This window comes from Trachemys scripta, chromosome 17 (assembly GCF_013100865.1).
Source record: "Trachemys scripta elegans isolate TJP31775 chromosome 17, CAS_Tse_1.0, whole genome shotgun sequence".
In the NCBI taxonomy this organism is placed as follows: Eukaryota; Metazoa; Chordata; order Testudines; family Emydidae; genus Trachemys; species Trachemys scripta.
In genome coordinates this window covers 23,695,364-23,711,096 of record NC_048314.1, presented here as the reverse complement: position 1 = coordinate 23,711,096, position 15,733 = coordinate 23,695,364, and the positions used below count along the sequence as shown (strand labels likewise).

General features: G+C 46.1%; 1 protein-coding gene across 1 annotated transcript in view; it reads right to left on the bottom strand.

Moving 5' to 3' along the window:
* The window catches only part of LOC117867160 (kinesin-like protein KIF14), a 43,816-nt gene that overhangs the window by 8,112 nt on the left and 19,971 nt on the right, over window positions 1-15,733 (bottom strand). Inside the window, exons 9-20 of the mRNA XM_034751977.1 lie at window positions 15,359-15,477; window positions 14,454-14,626; window positions 13,667-13,814; window positions 13,002-13,065; window positions 12,108-12,292; window positions 10,880-10,982; window positions 9,213-9,373; window positions 7,527-7,674; window positions 5,739-5,877; window positions 5,535-5,628; window positions 4,648-4,783; window positions 3,205-3,290 (exon numbers count right to left, since the gene is read on the bottom strand). Coding sequence (XP_034607868.1) covers window positions 3,205-3,290; window positions 4,648-4,783; window positions 5,535-5,628; window positions 5,739-5,877; window positions 7,527-7,674; window positions 9,213-9,373; window positions 10,880-10,982; window positions 12,108-12,292; window positions 13,002-13,065; window positions 13,667-13,814; window positions 14,454-14,626; window positions 15,359-15,477 — 1,556 coding nt within the window. The remainder of the gene's footprint in view (window positions 1-3,204; window positions 3,291-4,647; window positions 4,784-5,534; window positions 5,629-5,738; window positions 5,878-7,526; window positions 7,675-9,212; window positions 9,374-10,879; window positions 10,983-12,107; window positions 12,293-13,001; window positions 13,066-13,666; window positions 13,815-14,453; window positions 14,627-15,358; window positions 15,478-15,733) is intronic.

The window sequence follows — 15,733 nt, the reverse complement described above, 5'->3', positions numbered from 1 at the left end:
TCAGGGTGAGTTGAGTGCCCAGAACTGGGTCACGGGAAATTCGGTGCTTGCAGGGGAGCGGGGGGGAGAGCGGTGGTTGGAGTGCAGGAGGGTTTATGTGCTGGTTCACTTTGAAGTTCAGCCATCCATTTAGAGCATTGGGGCAGCACATTTTAAACAGAATTGTGCAAATGTTAATTCCATGGGCTATCTGCATATCGTGTCTAGTTCCCAGACCTTCACATTAGTAAATATGTTGTGTTTTGTAACTAAACTCACACAGAGACTTTAAATGCTGAATAGTGTTCCCCCCATCCCCTTGATGCGTTCAGAGCACCGTAGAAAGATTTTTATACATTTAAGTCTCGCTGCAGGTTGTATTTAGACACTGACTGAGGGCAGTCAGTTGGAGGAACTGTAACCAAAGTTACATTTGATACAAATCCTATTTGATGTATATTTTGGATGAGCCACATTGCACCCAGCTGACTGCTCAGTTGAGGAGACATTCCTTCCTTTCCCAGGTGCAGATTCAGTGTTGCTGGTTCTATTCCAATGCTAGCCTGTGTCCTAGGCTCATTTGAAGAGTCAACTTTGACCATTTTTTTTTCTGAATGCCTAAAACAAACCTTGCTGAGACTGTTTAACAAGCTCCTGTAGACATGCCAGGCTTAATCTTTCTCTTCCAGACTCTTCGTATTGTCCAGACTGAAAGCTCAACACAGAGCCTCTTCCATTAATTGCCAGTTTTATATTTTCCAGTGACAGGTATATTGTCTGCAGGAACAGACTCAATTGTGTCCCTGCGCAGTAGGACACCAGCTGCTGATATTACAGAGCCTTTCGAGGGAGTCTGGGCAAGGCTCCTATTTAGTGCTATCGTCTATAACAAATCAGAGTAACCTAGGAACTTTTAGTAGAAAAAATTGGAGCCGGAGCCATTATTCTTCTTATTCAGTGACTCTCACGCCACTGACTATTCCTGTCTACCATCCACCCAGCACTCAGATGGGCCATTTGGTTCTATTCCCGGACACCCCTCCTTTCTCCACCTTCACTCCATGCAGACAAGTCCCTCCCACACACCCTATCCCTTTTCTCTTCTCCCACCCCCCCATCAGTTTCTCCTAAAAGGATTTGGCTGGCTTAGCCAGTCACCCACATCACATCCAGACTGGCTGTTGAACAGAGTTGGGAAAGGTGGTTTAAAGCTGGATATCAAGGTTCTCACTAAGCCCATTGCTGGTCCAGGGCTAGCCAGTGCAAGGATTAGACAGGCCTCAAGAGCCCAAAGCTGAGCACTCCCTGCACTTCAACAGGATTTCAAGCCCCTTTAAACTGGATTCTGCAAGCACAGTGTCCACTAGCCTCAAGGTAGTTGTCCAAGGGGCACTGTGGTGACTGAGGGCTGGTCAGCACAGATCTCAGCCATGTCCTTCAGTTGTTGGTTTTCAGAATAATGTTTCCAACAGAGTTTGACCCAGGCAATGCTATGCTAAAAGCTGGTTTAGCTGCAGCCAAGTTTACATATGGTCCTTGATTCCAGCCCCACATGGATGGGGCCACATTTGCTACATCTTCCTTACTACCCCAGGAACAGTGGACTGTGCAGATCATTCCTTCTGGCTTGTAAGGATGTATAACAGAGGCTGACCAGGTTCCCAACAGCAGGCAGTGTCCAGATTATCTAGACAGTCAGAGTTCCCTCTGATGCACTGGATCACACCTAGGGGTAGAGTAGAACCCCCCCCCCCCCCCCTCAACAAAAGGGTTCAGAAAATCCCATCTCTTCCATTCCAATTGAAATTCTAGCTTTTGTCCTAATCACCATGCTATGAAGTGCTATCAGAGCCATAGGTCTTGATCTGTTTGAAAAGCTGACACCAGTGGTTCCCTCTCACCCAATGTCTGGAGGCAGCTCAGCATCTTGTGACTGACCTGGAACAGCGAGGAGTTCCTGCCATGGACTGTCTAGCCATTCCCTAAGGCTTTGTGGGAAACCCACCTGCAGGAGGATACACACCTATTAATTCTAACAGCGGCAAATGAAGTAGCTAGAGTTGGTTGCTATTTGTGCAAGGCAGACATTTGCTTGCCATCAAGCACTGGTTACAGGCAGGGATGCAAACAACCCCCCCATAGTGAGTGCCATCTTAAAGGGACACAGTCAGATTGGTTTAAAAAACTAAGTGTTGGGCTTCAACCAACCAGTCCCAATGTGCCAGATGGTTCTGTCACTGTGAGCGGTTTCACGGTTCAAGGACTGGTCAGTTTCCTGGGACAGAGAGAGGAGTGTGGTACGTTTTGGGAAGCCTGAACCAGCACAGGACTCCAGGCCAGCTGGCCACGCCTCCCCTTCAGCTCCCAGCCACAGTCAAGGCAGACAGTGGACATCAGGTAAGCAAAGCCAGGGATGCAATATCCAGAACCCTAAGTGGCTCTGTTAGCCTTCGTTGGGAAATGAGAGGGGCCTTGTGCCCACTGAAGGGGAGAAGGCAAGAGAAAACTGGACTGGAGCAGACCATTCTCATCACCAAGATATCAGACAGCTTCTGCTCCTGTCCTTCGGGCCACTTGGTCGAAGGTCGAATAGGCCTCGCCCAGCGGTGCAGTTAGCGAACAAGAACCAGGAGGCAAAGCCTGCCAAGCCAGCTGAACTACTGCACGTGCAAGAGTAAAAGGTGCATTAATGGTGAAGACCAGAATCCAGTTACTGGCACAGGGGAGGCATCTGTGATTGGGATATTAACCGTGTAGAGAAACACTGCTGATCAGGCCCATTTCTATTGTTTTGGCCAGTAGCAAGTAGATTCATTCCAGCAGTACTGGGAGTTAGCAACTAACTGTTAGAGTCTTCTTTAAATACCCCGTCTTGAACTTCAAAAGAAATCTTATACATTAAGTGTTTTCCTGCTCCCCTGCTGATGTTCACAAGAGTCTTTTCAACAAGAGGAAAAAAGTGGCCAGCAACCCAGGGGAAGAGTGAAATTGGCTACACACGAGTGCTGTCAAATGCCAAAGTGAACTAAATAAGAAAAGAATGCATCTTTATCTATCTTTTCAATTTCACTCACCCTGCATTACTTGTAACTAGAGCAGCCACAACATTCAGACAGAATTTGATGTGCCACTTTCATCTTTGTTTCAGAGAGACAGTAAACCGGGGCAGGTCTCACTACAGGACTAAAGCACTAATGCTGTGGGACCCCTCCTGTCTGCCTGTACCTGCTAGGTGATGGAGGTTTCACAACTGCTTCCCAGGTACCAGTCAGATCATAAAAGAGGCTATCTCCGTTGCCATCATAGGATCCCTGAGGAGGAGATGGGAAGCATTTAATACATTTGAAACCTCAATAAAATACACCTAAAATTGGAGAGAGAGAGAGAGAGAGAAACAACTTTGAATGAACAAAAAATACTGGAAGATGTGCCCTCTGTTCTGCAGGGTAAGCATTTGCCAATAGGTAGCATTTTCCTCTGCAAAAAAGTCACATTAGGAAATAAGGGGGAAAATGGAGGCCAGACCTGTTGAAGCACTAGACACGAACATGGGGAGACCAGTGATGCTTCAGCCTTTGGTCATCAAGGGGGGAGAACATGAGCAGGGTAGATCTGCCCCCACCCTGAGCATAGCCAGGTGCACCAAGGTATGACACTAGTTTGAACTCTTGGTTTTCCTCATGTCATTATTAGCCAGAGGGGTAATTTTGCCTTATTTATTGTATCAGAACATACATTATTTTCCCCTTAATCTCACATTCTGGTGGCTTTTAGCAGCTTTCCTGGGCTCAGACCAGCTATTGCAGGAGCACTGCTTAGGAAAAACGTTTGGTTTTGACAGCCATTTTTAGAGAAGGGGATTCTTGTTCATCTGAGTCTGGGCTTTCAGTCTCCACAAAACTGCTCTCCTTTTATTGCATCTCCAGCAGCTTGTAAGGTAGATGTGCCAGACATGGCACTTTTACATCTCCTAGGATCTTCGGGAGTGCCTACGAGAGCTGGGATTGGATATCGACGCACTCATTACACAGGTGCGACAATCGCGTGAAGTGTCTGCACCAACTTTTAGTGACAAAGTTTAAACAATAATTGTAGGGAAACATTGAGAGTTTCCTCTCCTCCCTGCCCATTTCCCCCTTTTATTCAAGCAGTCACAGTGTCCACTGAGATTCCTCACAGTGCATGGGCAGAGCTCCAGCAACAGTAGCATTACTAATTTAACAGGAGTTCCCTCATTAACAAAACACAGTAAACCAGGTATAATTTAGCTTGGTCTCAATGCTGAGGCTTTTTGATTTGCCAGTCCTGCAGAAGGAATAGTTAGTTGCCGTCTCCACGAACAGCTCTACATCCCTCTTAGGGGACAGACTAGCAGTAGTACTGAAGAGTAGGAAGGATGCAGACCCAGAAGATCTGCAGAAGACTCAGTTTCAACGCTAACATCTCAGGCTGGCCATGTTACAACATTTTGCAGTCTCCATTGCCCTGGGTGGGATGGCTGCACACCATGAGAGCACAAAGCCACATTCCCCGACGCTTGCTTGTGCCATGGCACAAGAGAGTCTGGAGTTGGAGTGAGTTTTCAGAATCCCCAAGTTACCTGGCTTCCTTCAATGGCTTATCCTGCCCAAGTAGCACAGAAGTAGCAGCTAAAGCAGGAGACTGTACCTGATACATTTCTCTCATTGAGACAAGCCTCTCCTCAAATTTTTCTAGATTCCACAGAGTGCAGATTCCCAATTTTGTGTTGGTGACTCGGATGCACACAGTTGTGGGTTCTCCATTCATAGCTGGTAGGTCATACCTAGGAAACCATCATTTGAAAGTGTGACTATTGGCCTACTGTTAATCTAAGCCCAGTAGCCCCAGCAGTGACTGTAGTTAGACGGGTGGAGAAGAAGAGGTTGCAGGTGTTAACGTTTCTCCCCAATGAGCAAGCTGAACTTTCCACCACATGCCATGGTAACTAGATGCATTCTTAAATTCCCAGGAAAGCTTACAGCAAGTACATGCAAACTCTTGTTAAAGACATACCCCTCAAATACATTCACCAGCCACCCAGAGTAGTGCAGGAGAGGCCCTGCTGGCATGTGGAGCCTGCCCCAAATCCCTGTTACTACTCTCTGCTATTTTCTCCTAAAACAGCCTTAGTGATGTTCTCTGAGCCACCCACTTCCCCAATAGCCAAGTTTGCTCCCACTTAAGCCATTATAAAAATCATAGTGGAAGTTTCAGGACAATAGTTAACCAATTCTCATAATTCTGGTTCAGACATTTGTCCACAGTTACCACACCCCCTTTTCCATTTTGTGCCCCACAAGACTGGTGTGGTGAAGGGTACTGGGTTCCATCCACCCTGGTTGAGTTGAACAAGTTGGAGTTCCTTAAAGAAGCACATTCAAGTTGCACTTGACATTGGACTATGTAGCTGTAGGACCAACGTCTAACAGAATTCAGAAAGGTCACACCTAGCTTCATTTGAGAGGTTTAGACCCCTCTGCCTTTTATAAATTTCTTTAGGGGGATTGAGACTTAACTCCAGCAAACAGGGCTACCTGCTGAAGAGCGTGTGCTTGTTTAAGCTCTTGCTAATGACATTGACTTCTTGCAGCATTATGGAAAGCTGGAGGGCTGTCCACTGAGCTTGGTCTAGAAATGGAAATATTCCAGTAAGTTTACCAGACAAGACAAGCCTGAAGTTTAGTTTACGGAGGATTTAAAAAAAAAAAAAAAAAAAACCCACACACCCAACCACTTACTCTCAGCAGACACAATCTTCCTTTCCCGTTCTTTGGCGGCACGCGTCTGCTGTAGCAGCTCCATCTCCCGAGCCAGCTTCTCTTTTTCCTGCTCAAGGAGGTCCAGGAACTTGCTGCGTTTTTGCTGGGTATCCTGAGCCTTCAAGAGACATGAGCCACAATTCTTTCAGCACATCACTACCAGCTAAGGACACCTGGGCTCTCCATCCCCAGACTCTTCCCTGGGGCCATAACTCCTTGAAACACTAATCCCCAGCTCTTGTGCCGGACCAGCCATTCCATCTTAATGCTTGTAGTCACGTGTTAGCCATTTAAAGAACATGGCTCTTATTCATCAGGTGCAGAAGCGTGCTAGACTCCTCACAGACAAGTCTAAGCCCCAAGAGTTTATAATCTAAATGATGCACAAGATGAGATAGCACCCCCGGGAGGGGAAATCCAAGGACAAATGTAGTTAGAGACAGAATCCAGAGTTGCCCACATTTAGCATCTAGTACATACTGGTGACACGCACAATTTTAGGGTGGGCTATTCAGAAGTGCTCAGCATTGCCAGACTGTATTCCCAATGAAATCGGATTACTGCTGAGTTCAACAGGAGTAGACTTAAGCCAAACACTGAATGCTTTGAAAGCCATTTAATTATCAACATTTATTTCTAGCAGTGCTGCAGAAGGGAGGTTTTAGGAATAGGTCTTGATGCTCCAAACTAAGGAATAGTTTGAATGGTGTAGAGGGATCTGTGAGAGGAGACAAAAGGGGTATCCAGGCAGGAATCACTGTTAATGGAGAGGATGAGGCAGGAGAATGCTAAAAGGAAAAGGAGGGGGAAAAAAATAGTAGGATGACGTGTTATGTAGTTTTCTCTCACTGCAATTTCATTCCCTTGCACCTGCTGACATTGTAAAGTCAAGTCCGCCAACAGTCGTGTATGGGAAAGGAAGCACTAGTGATGTTTGGTTCATAGTTTTTGTTTAAAGCAAAGCCATTGGCCCTGCAAGAGCAGAATCTGCGACACCTCCAAGGACAGTCACACACTGACATTCTCTCTTCTATAAACTACTTTAGAGCTTGTTCTTCTGCACCACAGCACGAAGCACCTTTTACTTCCTGACCTGAGCGAGGGCAGGCAAGCGCACAAGTAGCTCTTCAGCCGCCTTCCTTGTACTCAGGAGTTTCTTGTTCATTTTGTCTTCCTGAGGCAGGCAGAAGTGCGAATTAAAGCCATTCCCCTCCCCTCTGCCCCACCTGGACAGTTACCAGCTCCCATGGAAATATCTGCCAGGGGCTCAGTGAGTACGCCAACCCCCTGGAAGCTTGAAAGCAAAGCCTCAGGAATGGGCATTTCCTCTCCACCACACGGGCTAGTGCGGTGCCGCTCATGTAGGTGCATGGGCTACACACTGTACATCCTGCAAGGCTGCTTCTGAATTACTGCCTTGCTTCCTTCCCAAATCCACCTAGCGAACAGAAGGTTGGAATTTTAACTTCCTGCTATAAGGCGAGGGTGGAAGGGAATCGCTTGTTACATGATTTCAGGTGGGTCAGAAATCTCAAGACAGATTTTCCTAGAGTTCAGAGGTGCTTCGATCAGGCACATTTAATTCAGAACCTCCTACCCTTTGATAAATGTAGGCGGAGGTAAAGGCTATTCCTGAGACACATCAGCGTCAAGCTGGACCATTAACATAATGGGCAGTTTCTCATTGACGCAGTTTGAATGGCTGAAGAGTGGGGGGTGGTTTCTTGCTGTTGCTTTGAAATGGGGGAGGCACTCTAAGAAACTTACCAGCTGTTCTTCCAGCTGTTTGATGCGATCCTCATAAAGTCGCCTTTGAGCCCATAGCTCCTGCTGAGCCAGCTCCTTGGCCATCTGAAGCTCTTCCATCATTTCCTTCTGTGCCTGCAGTCTGGCTTCCTCTACCTCCATTTCAATTCTGGAAGCAGAAGAAGAGCGAAAGCAGAAGTGGCCACAGTCTGGGCCTACCTTACTGCTTCCTCAAGTTATGGAATGGGGCTTTCCATGAACTGTTACAGCTGGCCCCAAACTCTGCCCACGAGCAGAGCTACATGCAAAGGGAACCCAGAAAGACACCAGTTTTGCAGAGGGATCAGCAGGTTTGCTTCAGAACACCAGGGACATGGAAGTCCATTCTCCTAGGATCTAGTCAAATCCAGTGAAAATAAGAGGGGAGGGGGGAAGAGAACCACCACCCTACAAAACCCACCATGCAGTGGTATTTGGTGCAGCACCACTTGGCATGAACATGCTCTGAAATGCATGCTTTTACGTTCCCTCTACTGGCTCCTTCTGCGTCACTGTTAAGTATTTTACACGGATACATCATTAGAAGTTTAAAGTTATTTTATGGTTGTTTATATCTACAAACTGGAAGTATTTTGAAACTGAAGAAAGTCTAATGGAAAACTCTAAGTTAGCAGTTTCAGTACAAGTTGTTTGACAATCAAATTAGAAGAGATGCAGGGAGAATAGATGTGTTGAGTCCTAGCCCATCCCTGCCTGGTATACCTCCAGGCTCACCAACATTCTTGCCACTCATTTCAGAAGGATCAAAACCAGTCTATTCGGATTGGGGGTGCGGCAGGGAGTCAGGGTTCCTGTCTATTCCCAGGAATCTGATAGCTACTGGTTCAATAAGGATGGAGTTCGAGAGAGGTACTTGACAGCATGATGGCCCAGTCAGCTATGCTCCCTTTGAGATCAGAATCTCTTCCGACTCTCACATGCATTCAAGTTTCCACACACTCAGTCTGACATGGGCAGGCATGCCACATTTACACTAATCCTGCTATAGAGGAAGAGGAAGTGCAAGCAGACAAGCAGAGAGTTTCTAATGGAGTCTGATGCAACATTGCCATGTTGAAATATTGATTTTGCCCTCCACACGTAGCCATGAGCAAGTAGCACTGTCTGAGGCAGTCTAGGAGCTACAGTCAAGGCAGAACCAGCCCTAATGAACACTACTTATTTCAGGTTGTATTTTTGAAGCAAGTCTATAGTGCTTGAGAAAGATGCCAGATTAGAGTAGCGTAGTCATTTAGCTATTTTATGCTACCCCTCCCCCCGGCCACACCTGCCCACCCCCTACCAACTGCAGGACATTTCCCTTATTCCCCCTACCCAGACTAACATGCCAGCATAATTAGCAGAGTCCATTGGAGAACAACATGATCATTCTCGTGCGGTGTTCTATGAAGCCCAGCATCATCCCTTAATTATACAGTAAATGGCGTATCCTCAGCACAAAGCCGTTAAGACAGAACTGGAAGTGCTCAAATTGCTCACAAAATGCTTTAACCCTAGAACACATGGGGCATTTTCCAAGGCTGCCAGACAAGTTAATACACAGAACAAACTGCCTAGGTCTGCAGTTTCCAGAGTGCCTATGACTGCAGATCAAATACTTTTGCTCAAAGCAGATATTAGGGAAGGTCACGGAACACATCCAGTTACCTCTGCTTCTGAGCTTCAACTAGCTCATTTTTAGCAAATTCAAAGTCCCTCAGCCCATCAGCTCCCCCTGCTGGCATCAAAGAGGCACGACGCCCATTCTTGACCTCCATTGGGTGATTGAATCTGAAGTAATGGTTCCCACCAAGAATCACTCTGTCCCCCTAACAAGGATAAATAGGAGAATCACAAGGTATCAAAGCAGTGATCTGAAACAGGAGCACCATCCACTCCCACAAAAAGCCATCTTATTTCAGTTTATCTAGTAAGTGAGTTATTAACTTCACACACTGAAGTTATGCCTTAAATATCACAACAAAGGGTATCCTCACATCTTAGAGTTAATGTTACAGGAGACATTCCCAGGCCCAGCCCCCAAGGCCCAGAACAAGCCTGTTTAAGGGAACCACTCCTCTAACAGGATAGCTTCCTATTGTAATTTAGCCTCAAATGTGCCAGAGTTCACTGTTAACCAGTTATTGGTTTTAAGAGTGTTTTCCCCTGTATAATAAGATTGCCCTTGAAAAGGGCTTGAGTGAACCTCAGGGTCATGGAGGTGGTATTACAATAGAGATTCACACACAGCAAGGTAGTCACTGGTAAAGTGGGTTTGCCCCGCACACAACCCCCTTTAGATACCATGAAGGTATTGCTAAGAACTCTCTCTTTTCAAGGCTTGTAAAGATCAGTAATAAGAACAGCAGCTATGGTTTTAATAGTTTAGGTCCCCACCTATCTCATACACACTTTACACAAAATCACGGGGAATGGGATGTTAGCTACTGACTGTACATAGGAACGTAAGAACAGCCATACTGGGTCAGACTAATGGTCCATCTAGCCCAGTATCTTGTCTCTGACAGTGGCCGGTACCAAATGCTTCAGAGAGAACAAGTAGAACAGATCAATTTTAACTGATCCATCCCATTGTCCAGTCTTAGCTTCTGGCAATTGGGGGCTTGGAGACACCAGGAGGATGGGGTTGCATCACTGACCATCTTAGCTAATAGCTTCACAGACCTATCCTCTGAACTTGTCTAAATTCTTTTTGAACTCGGTTATACTTTTTGCCTTCACATCTCATGGCAACGAATTCCACATATTGACTGTGCATTGTATGAAGAAATATTTTTTTTTAAACCTGCTGCTTACTAATTTCATCAGGCGAACCCTGGTTCTTGTGTTATGTGAAGAGGTAAAACACTTCCCCATTCACTTTCTCCAAACCATTCATGATTTTATAGACTTCTAACATATCTCTTTTCTAAGTTGACCAGTCCCAGTCTTATTAGTCTCTTTATATGGCAGCTGTTCCATACCCCTAATCATTTTCATTGCCTCTCTTCTGCACCTTTTTGAATATACATCTTTTTCAAGATGAGGCAACCAGAACTGCACACAATATTCAAGGTGTGGGTGTACCATGGATTTATACAGTAGAATTATATATTCTGTTTTATCATCTATCCCTTTCCTAACAGTTCCTATCATTGTTAGCTTTTTTGACTGCCACTGCACATTGAACAAAAGTTTTCAGAGAACTGTGCACGATGACTCCAAGTGTTAACAGCTAATTTAGACCCCATCATTTTGTATGTATACTTGGGATTGTTTTCCAACGTGCATTACTTTACATTTATCAACACTGAACAGTAGACTAGGATCCCTACATGGTGTAGGGTGACTGCCTCAACTAGGAGGTTTCCATTCACAAAGGCCCTGGCATCTGGGATAGGACTTAAGGTGACCACTCCTTGCACATTGGTGATGACACTGGGAGGAAAGAAGAGAAAAACCAGCAGAGTTAGGCCTAACTTCCACTAGACACAGAGTACAGCTTTTTGCAGAGCAAGATCATAGAATAGTTGGTTGGAAGAGACCTCAGGAGGTCATCTAGTCCAATCCCCTGCTCAAAGCAGGACCAACACCAACTAAATCATCATCAGTCCCTCAGTTACACAACAGGTAAGCGTGTGAGAAATTGAGAAATCCAGTCTTTGAGAGGATACAATAAGGCTAGTGTTATGGTTCCTTTTGGGGTTAGCTTTGAAATAAGATGACAGAAGTGGACATATTTAGAGGTTTTTAAGGTCAGGCTTGACAAAGCCCTGGCTGGGCTGATTTAGTTGGGGATTGGTCCTGCTTTGAGCAGGGGGTTGGACTAGATGGCCACCTTTTGGGATCCAAAATCATAGAATATCAGGGTTGGAAGGGACCTCAGGAGAAGTGCAGTTCTATTCTGAAAAGAGACTGCAAATGGCACTATGGCATTCCCTGATCATGGTCTCAGTCCCTCCATCAAATGTTTACAAGTAAAGAACTTTTTTTCTTTTTTAATGTCAGCCCTGTAAACTCAGCCTGGGACTACAGCATCTTTCACCCTCAGTAATAAGGGTTCTGTGGGCTAAAACACTCAGCCATTAGGGTTTTACTGCTATCACCCTATCGACTTCAAATTGTGCTCCGAGGCAGCGGGTGGCTATAACTGGAGCTCCACAGGCCATTCTGATGCCCAAGTCAGAGAATCCATCTCTTTCACAGCTGTGATGGCTCTGCCAGGCCAGCTGGAGAATAAAGCAGTAGTAACCGACATCACCAGCGAGGTCCGACTACCCACAGGGAGCAGGACCTGCTGAGTAAGAAGCAGTAAGTCATTTTTCAGACTAGAACCCAGCTATAGTCTGATATGTACGTCTGCCACCAGCATGGACAGCTCCCCTGGCTCAAGCAGAGCGGCACGCGACTGAGAAGCTAGCAACCTTGGGGAAGAAAGTCCACGTTCAGGAGTTCAGCGGGGGAATTCAGCAGTTTCGACTCGGGCTAGAAGGCCTGCTTGGAGCTCAGGGAGCTCTCTCCTGTGGGAGGTTTTAAAATGGTGTGGACTTTAAGAGGACTTACCAGTGGTCCACTGAAATGAGTGCTCCTGTCAGCTGGATGTCATGCTCAGAGTCTGGATGAAGACTCCCCACTCTGGTTTCTCCCTCTTTGAGGATATAGAGAAGCATCTCCGAGAGCTGTGGATCTTCGTTTAGATTTACCAGGTTTGGCAGACAGTTGTCAACTTTGAAGCACACTCCTGCTTTCTAGGAGGCGGCAGCAGATAGAGCAGGATTTTAGTCATGAGCAGCTAGTGGGTTATGGCTAACAGACGAGAACCTAGCCCTTCCTGCTCACAGTCAAGGGATTTTGTATTTAAAAAGGTGGCCTCAGAAACAGAACGCCTGTCCTTCTGATCTTCAGTCCCACTACCGGGCATTAACTTCAGCAGACAGATGTCAAAGCTGGGTTGGCCACTAGAGGGCACCCGTGTTCTCAAATACAATAGAAGTACACTGAAAATTTAAAGCTGTATATTGTGCTCTGATACATACAGATACCCAATGGAATAGCAGCCTCTGCTGTAAGCTGGAAAGATAGTGTTATGGCAACAAGTTGCCTCACCTATTTTTGTGCCATCAGTTTCTCCAGCTAGAACTCTTACTGGAAAGGGATTTTGCATGAGAACCCGCCTTCCCACTCAGACCAGCCAGTTTGATCCTATACAGAGGATAGCAAGTTTAATATTCCCCCTCCACCCTGTCTTACTGGTAGTTTTTCAGGACCGCTGGGAAATCGCTTGGCTTCCCATAATGTGAGTTACACACTAGGATCTTTCCCTGCTGCTGGAAGCTGACTCTGACCTCACCTGTATCACTCCTATCCACACATTTAGAGAGAGGTCACCAGCCTCTGCTGCTTAGGAGTGCCTCCCCTCACTCTGGCTCTGTAGGATATAGGCTTCACTCTCCATACCTGCAGTTCTTGCTCCTCTTCCCTCTTGTGTTGTTCTGCTAAAGCCAGTTTCTCCTGCCAGGACCTAGAAGAAGTCTTCATCCTTACCATGAAATCAATTCTCCACCTCCACCCCCACACACACCCCCTACCACACTCACCACCAGGGCCGGCTCCAGGCACCAGCCCAGCAAGCAGGTGATTGGGGCGGCCAACGGAGAGGGGCAGCACGTCCGGCTCTTCGACGGCGGGTCCCTCAGTCCCTCTCCGATCGAAGGACCTGCCGTCGAAGACTGAAGCGGCAGTGGTGGAGGTGCCGCAGATCGCGACTTTCTTTTTTTTTTTTTTGCGCTGCTTGGGGCTGCAAAAACCCTGGAGCCGGCCCTGCTCACCACACCCACACACCCTTTTGTATACTAGTGATTGGCAACATTAGTTAACAGGAAACCAAAAATCCAGGCCTTAGTCCTAGATGAGTGACATGTGATGGACCACAGCCCAATGATATGATATAAGCATTGTAACACTAGACAATGGAGTGTTTAAGTTGTAGAAGATCAGAACAGTAAGCTCTGAAGTATTTGTTTCTAGCACACTAGAACATTTAACTAAGACGACCCACATGGCCCATCAAAACCTTGTTCCTTACATGGGGGGGGGGGGGGTGGAGGGTGGAGATTTCTTACTTCTGTGATTCTGCCAGTTCTCTTTCCCGTTCAGCAAGTTGTTCTTTCAGATACTGGATTTCTCGGAGACTAGCTTCATATTTCAGCACATCAATCCCTTGACTGCACTGCTGGGCAGCTCTCAGCTTCTCAATCTCAGCTTTCAGCTCTTAAGGAGATGGAAAACACCTCTTTAAACTAGTTACATTACTAGTTGCATTGGCTTCAAACAGCTCAAGCCCTCCCCTTTCAGAAGTGACAGCTTTGGCAGCATGGACCTCCATGGGAAACATCCCTAGGAAAGAAGGAGATCTCAGTCTGGGAAAACTTATTTGATTAAGTTTTTGCCTTGACTTGTTCTTGACTATATCCATCTGTGGATATCTAGATCTGATAGTGACAGCTACAGGAACATTCTGCTAGTGAAGGTGTTCGCTGGAGTAGTCACAGCACGTAGGGACACAAGGGGTACAGGAACAATTGCAGCAAACATTGTTTTTGGACAATGCGTGTCACCTTTGGCCACCTGATACACATTGACCAAATGCACAATACCCTAGTATAGGAGATCTCAGGCAAATATTAAATACAAGAAAAAAAAAAAAAAGCAGCTAGTCACAGTATTAGTCTTGGCTTCATACAGCAGAGGTAGAAGACAGCTACTCGCAGCTTCGGGAAATATTTCCTTTAGGCCCCTCTAACTTACTGCCCTCTCGGGTCAGTGTCATTTGCCTCCCATCATTTTGTACTGTTGGAGGCATCAATCCCAGAACCACAGGCTGCTAAGAGCTGCTTCTCAGCGCCATACCTCTGATCAGCACTGCATTGGAATCCTCATTGACCTTGGCCACATTAACAATGCTGCGAGCTTGACTGGCGTAGCGCAGCGTGCTCAAGGTTTCCTCGACGTGTGCAGCGGTTGGGCTGATGGTGGCTATCATGGCTGTCTTAGAGTTACCACCCAGGCTCTCCTTCAAAAGCCTCAAAGCAGATTTAGGAGACAAGTTAGCAGAGTGACCATGAATCATGGGTAAATGGCAACAAGATCCAGTTTGCAAATCCACCCATCCTCTATCCCACCCTTAATTAAAGGGACAGTGCCACGTGGAATACTAGTTCCTGCAATAGCCTCTAGAGTTAAGGCTTTACGAAGCCCAGAAGTTTTGCATTAACTTCTGTACCTCACTTACATTGACCAGAAAAGTCCACTTCTGCTTCTGGCTCCTATGTGAGAACATAATGGGGGAGGTACAAGATTCACTAGTCAGAAAAGACACTTTTGCTAGTTTATAAAGACTTTGCATAGTTCTGGTTTAACCAAAACATCCCTTTAACATTAGGCCCATCTACAAGGTTGTTAGGCACCCAGATACTATAGTATTGGGCAGATTATGAAATGTCCACGACATTTTAGTATCGTGTTTCATTTTATTTTATTAAAGGTCAGGCTTCTCATACAATCGGTGCCTAAAAGTGGTACCATGCAAAGCTTTAAGGAGCAGTATCAAGAGACCAGCTGAACTAAGGCTTTGGTGAAGAATCCCTTACTATTTTTTCCAAAATCTGAATTTGCAGTCCAGCTCTAAGAGCTCCACCAGTCGTCCTGTAGGACAACTCTGTTTCAGTTACAAAGCCATGATGTTTAACAAGCATGCCCAGAACGGATTTTAACAGGAGAGCTGTGTGAAGGTGCCAGTAGTTTCCTTGCCGTACCAGGTTAAGACAGAGTCTCTGTAAGGGATGAAGCACTTTCTCTTGAACTGGGACACTGCAGATAGTGCAGAGATCACCTTCCCGAGGGTGAGCAGGGACTTGTTGATACTAGCACCTTCCTGGAAAGGGACATTACCAAATTTACAAAGGTAACTGCAACAGCCAGAAGGGGATTTTGATACAGAAGCTAACTGAATTAACTTAGTATCAGGGGGTAGCCGTGTTAGTCTGTATCTACAAAAACAACAAGGAGTCTGGTGGCACCTTAAAGACTAACAGATTTATTTGGGCATGAGCTTTCGTGAGTAAAAACCTCACTTCTTCGGATGCATAGAGTGAAAGCTACAGATGCAGGCATTATATACTGACACATGG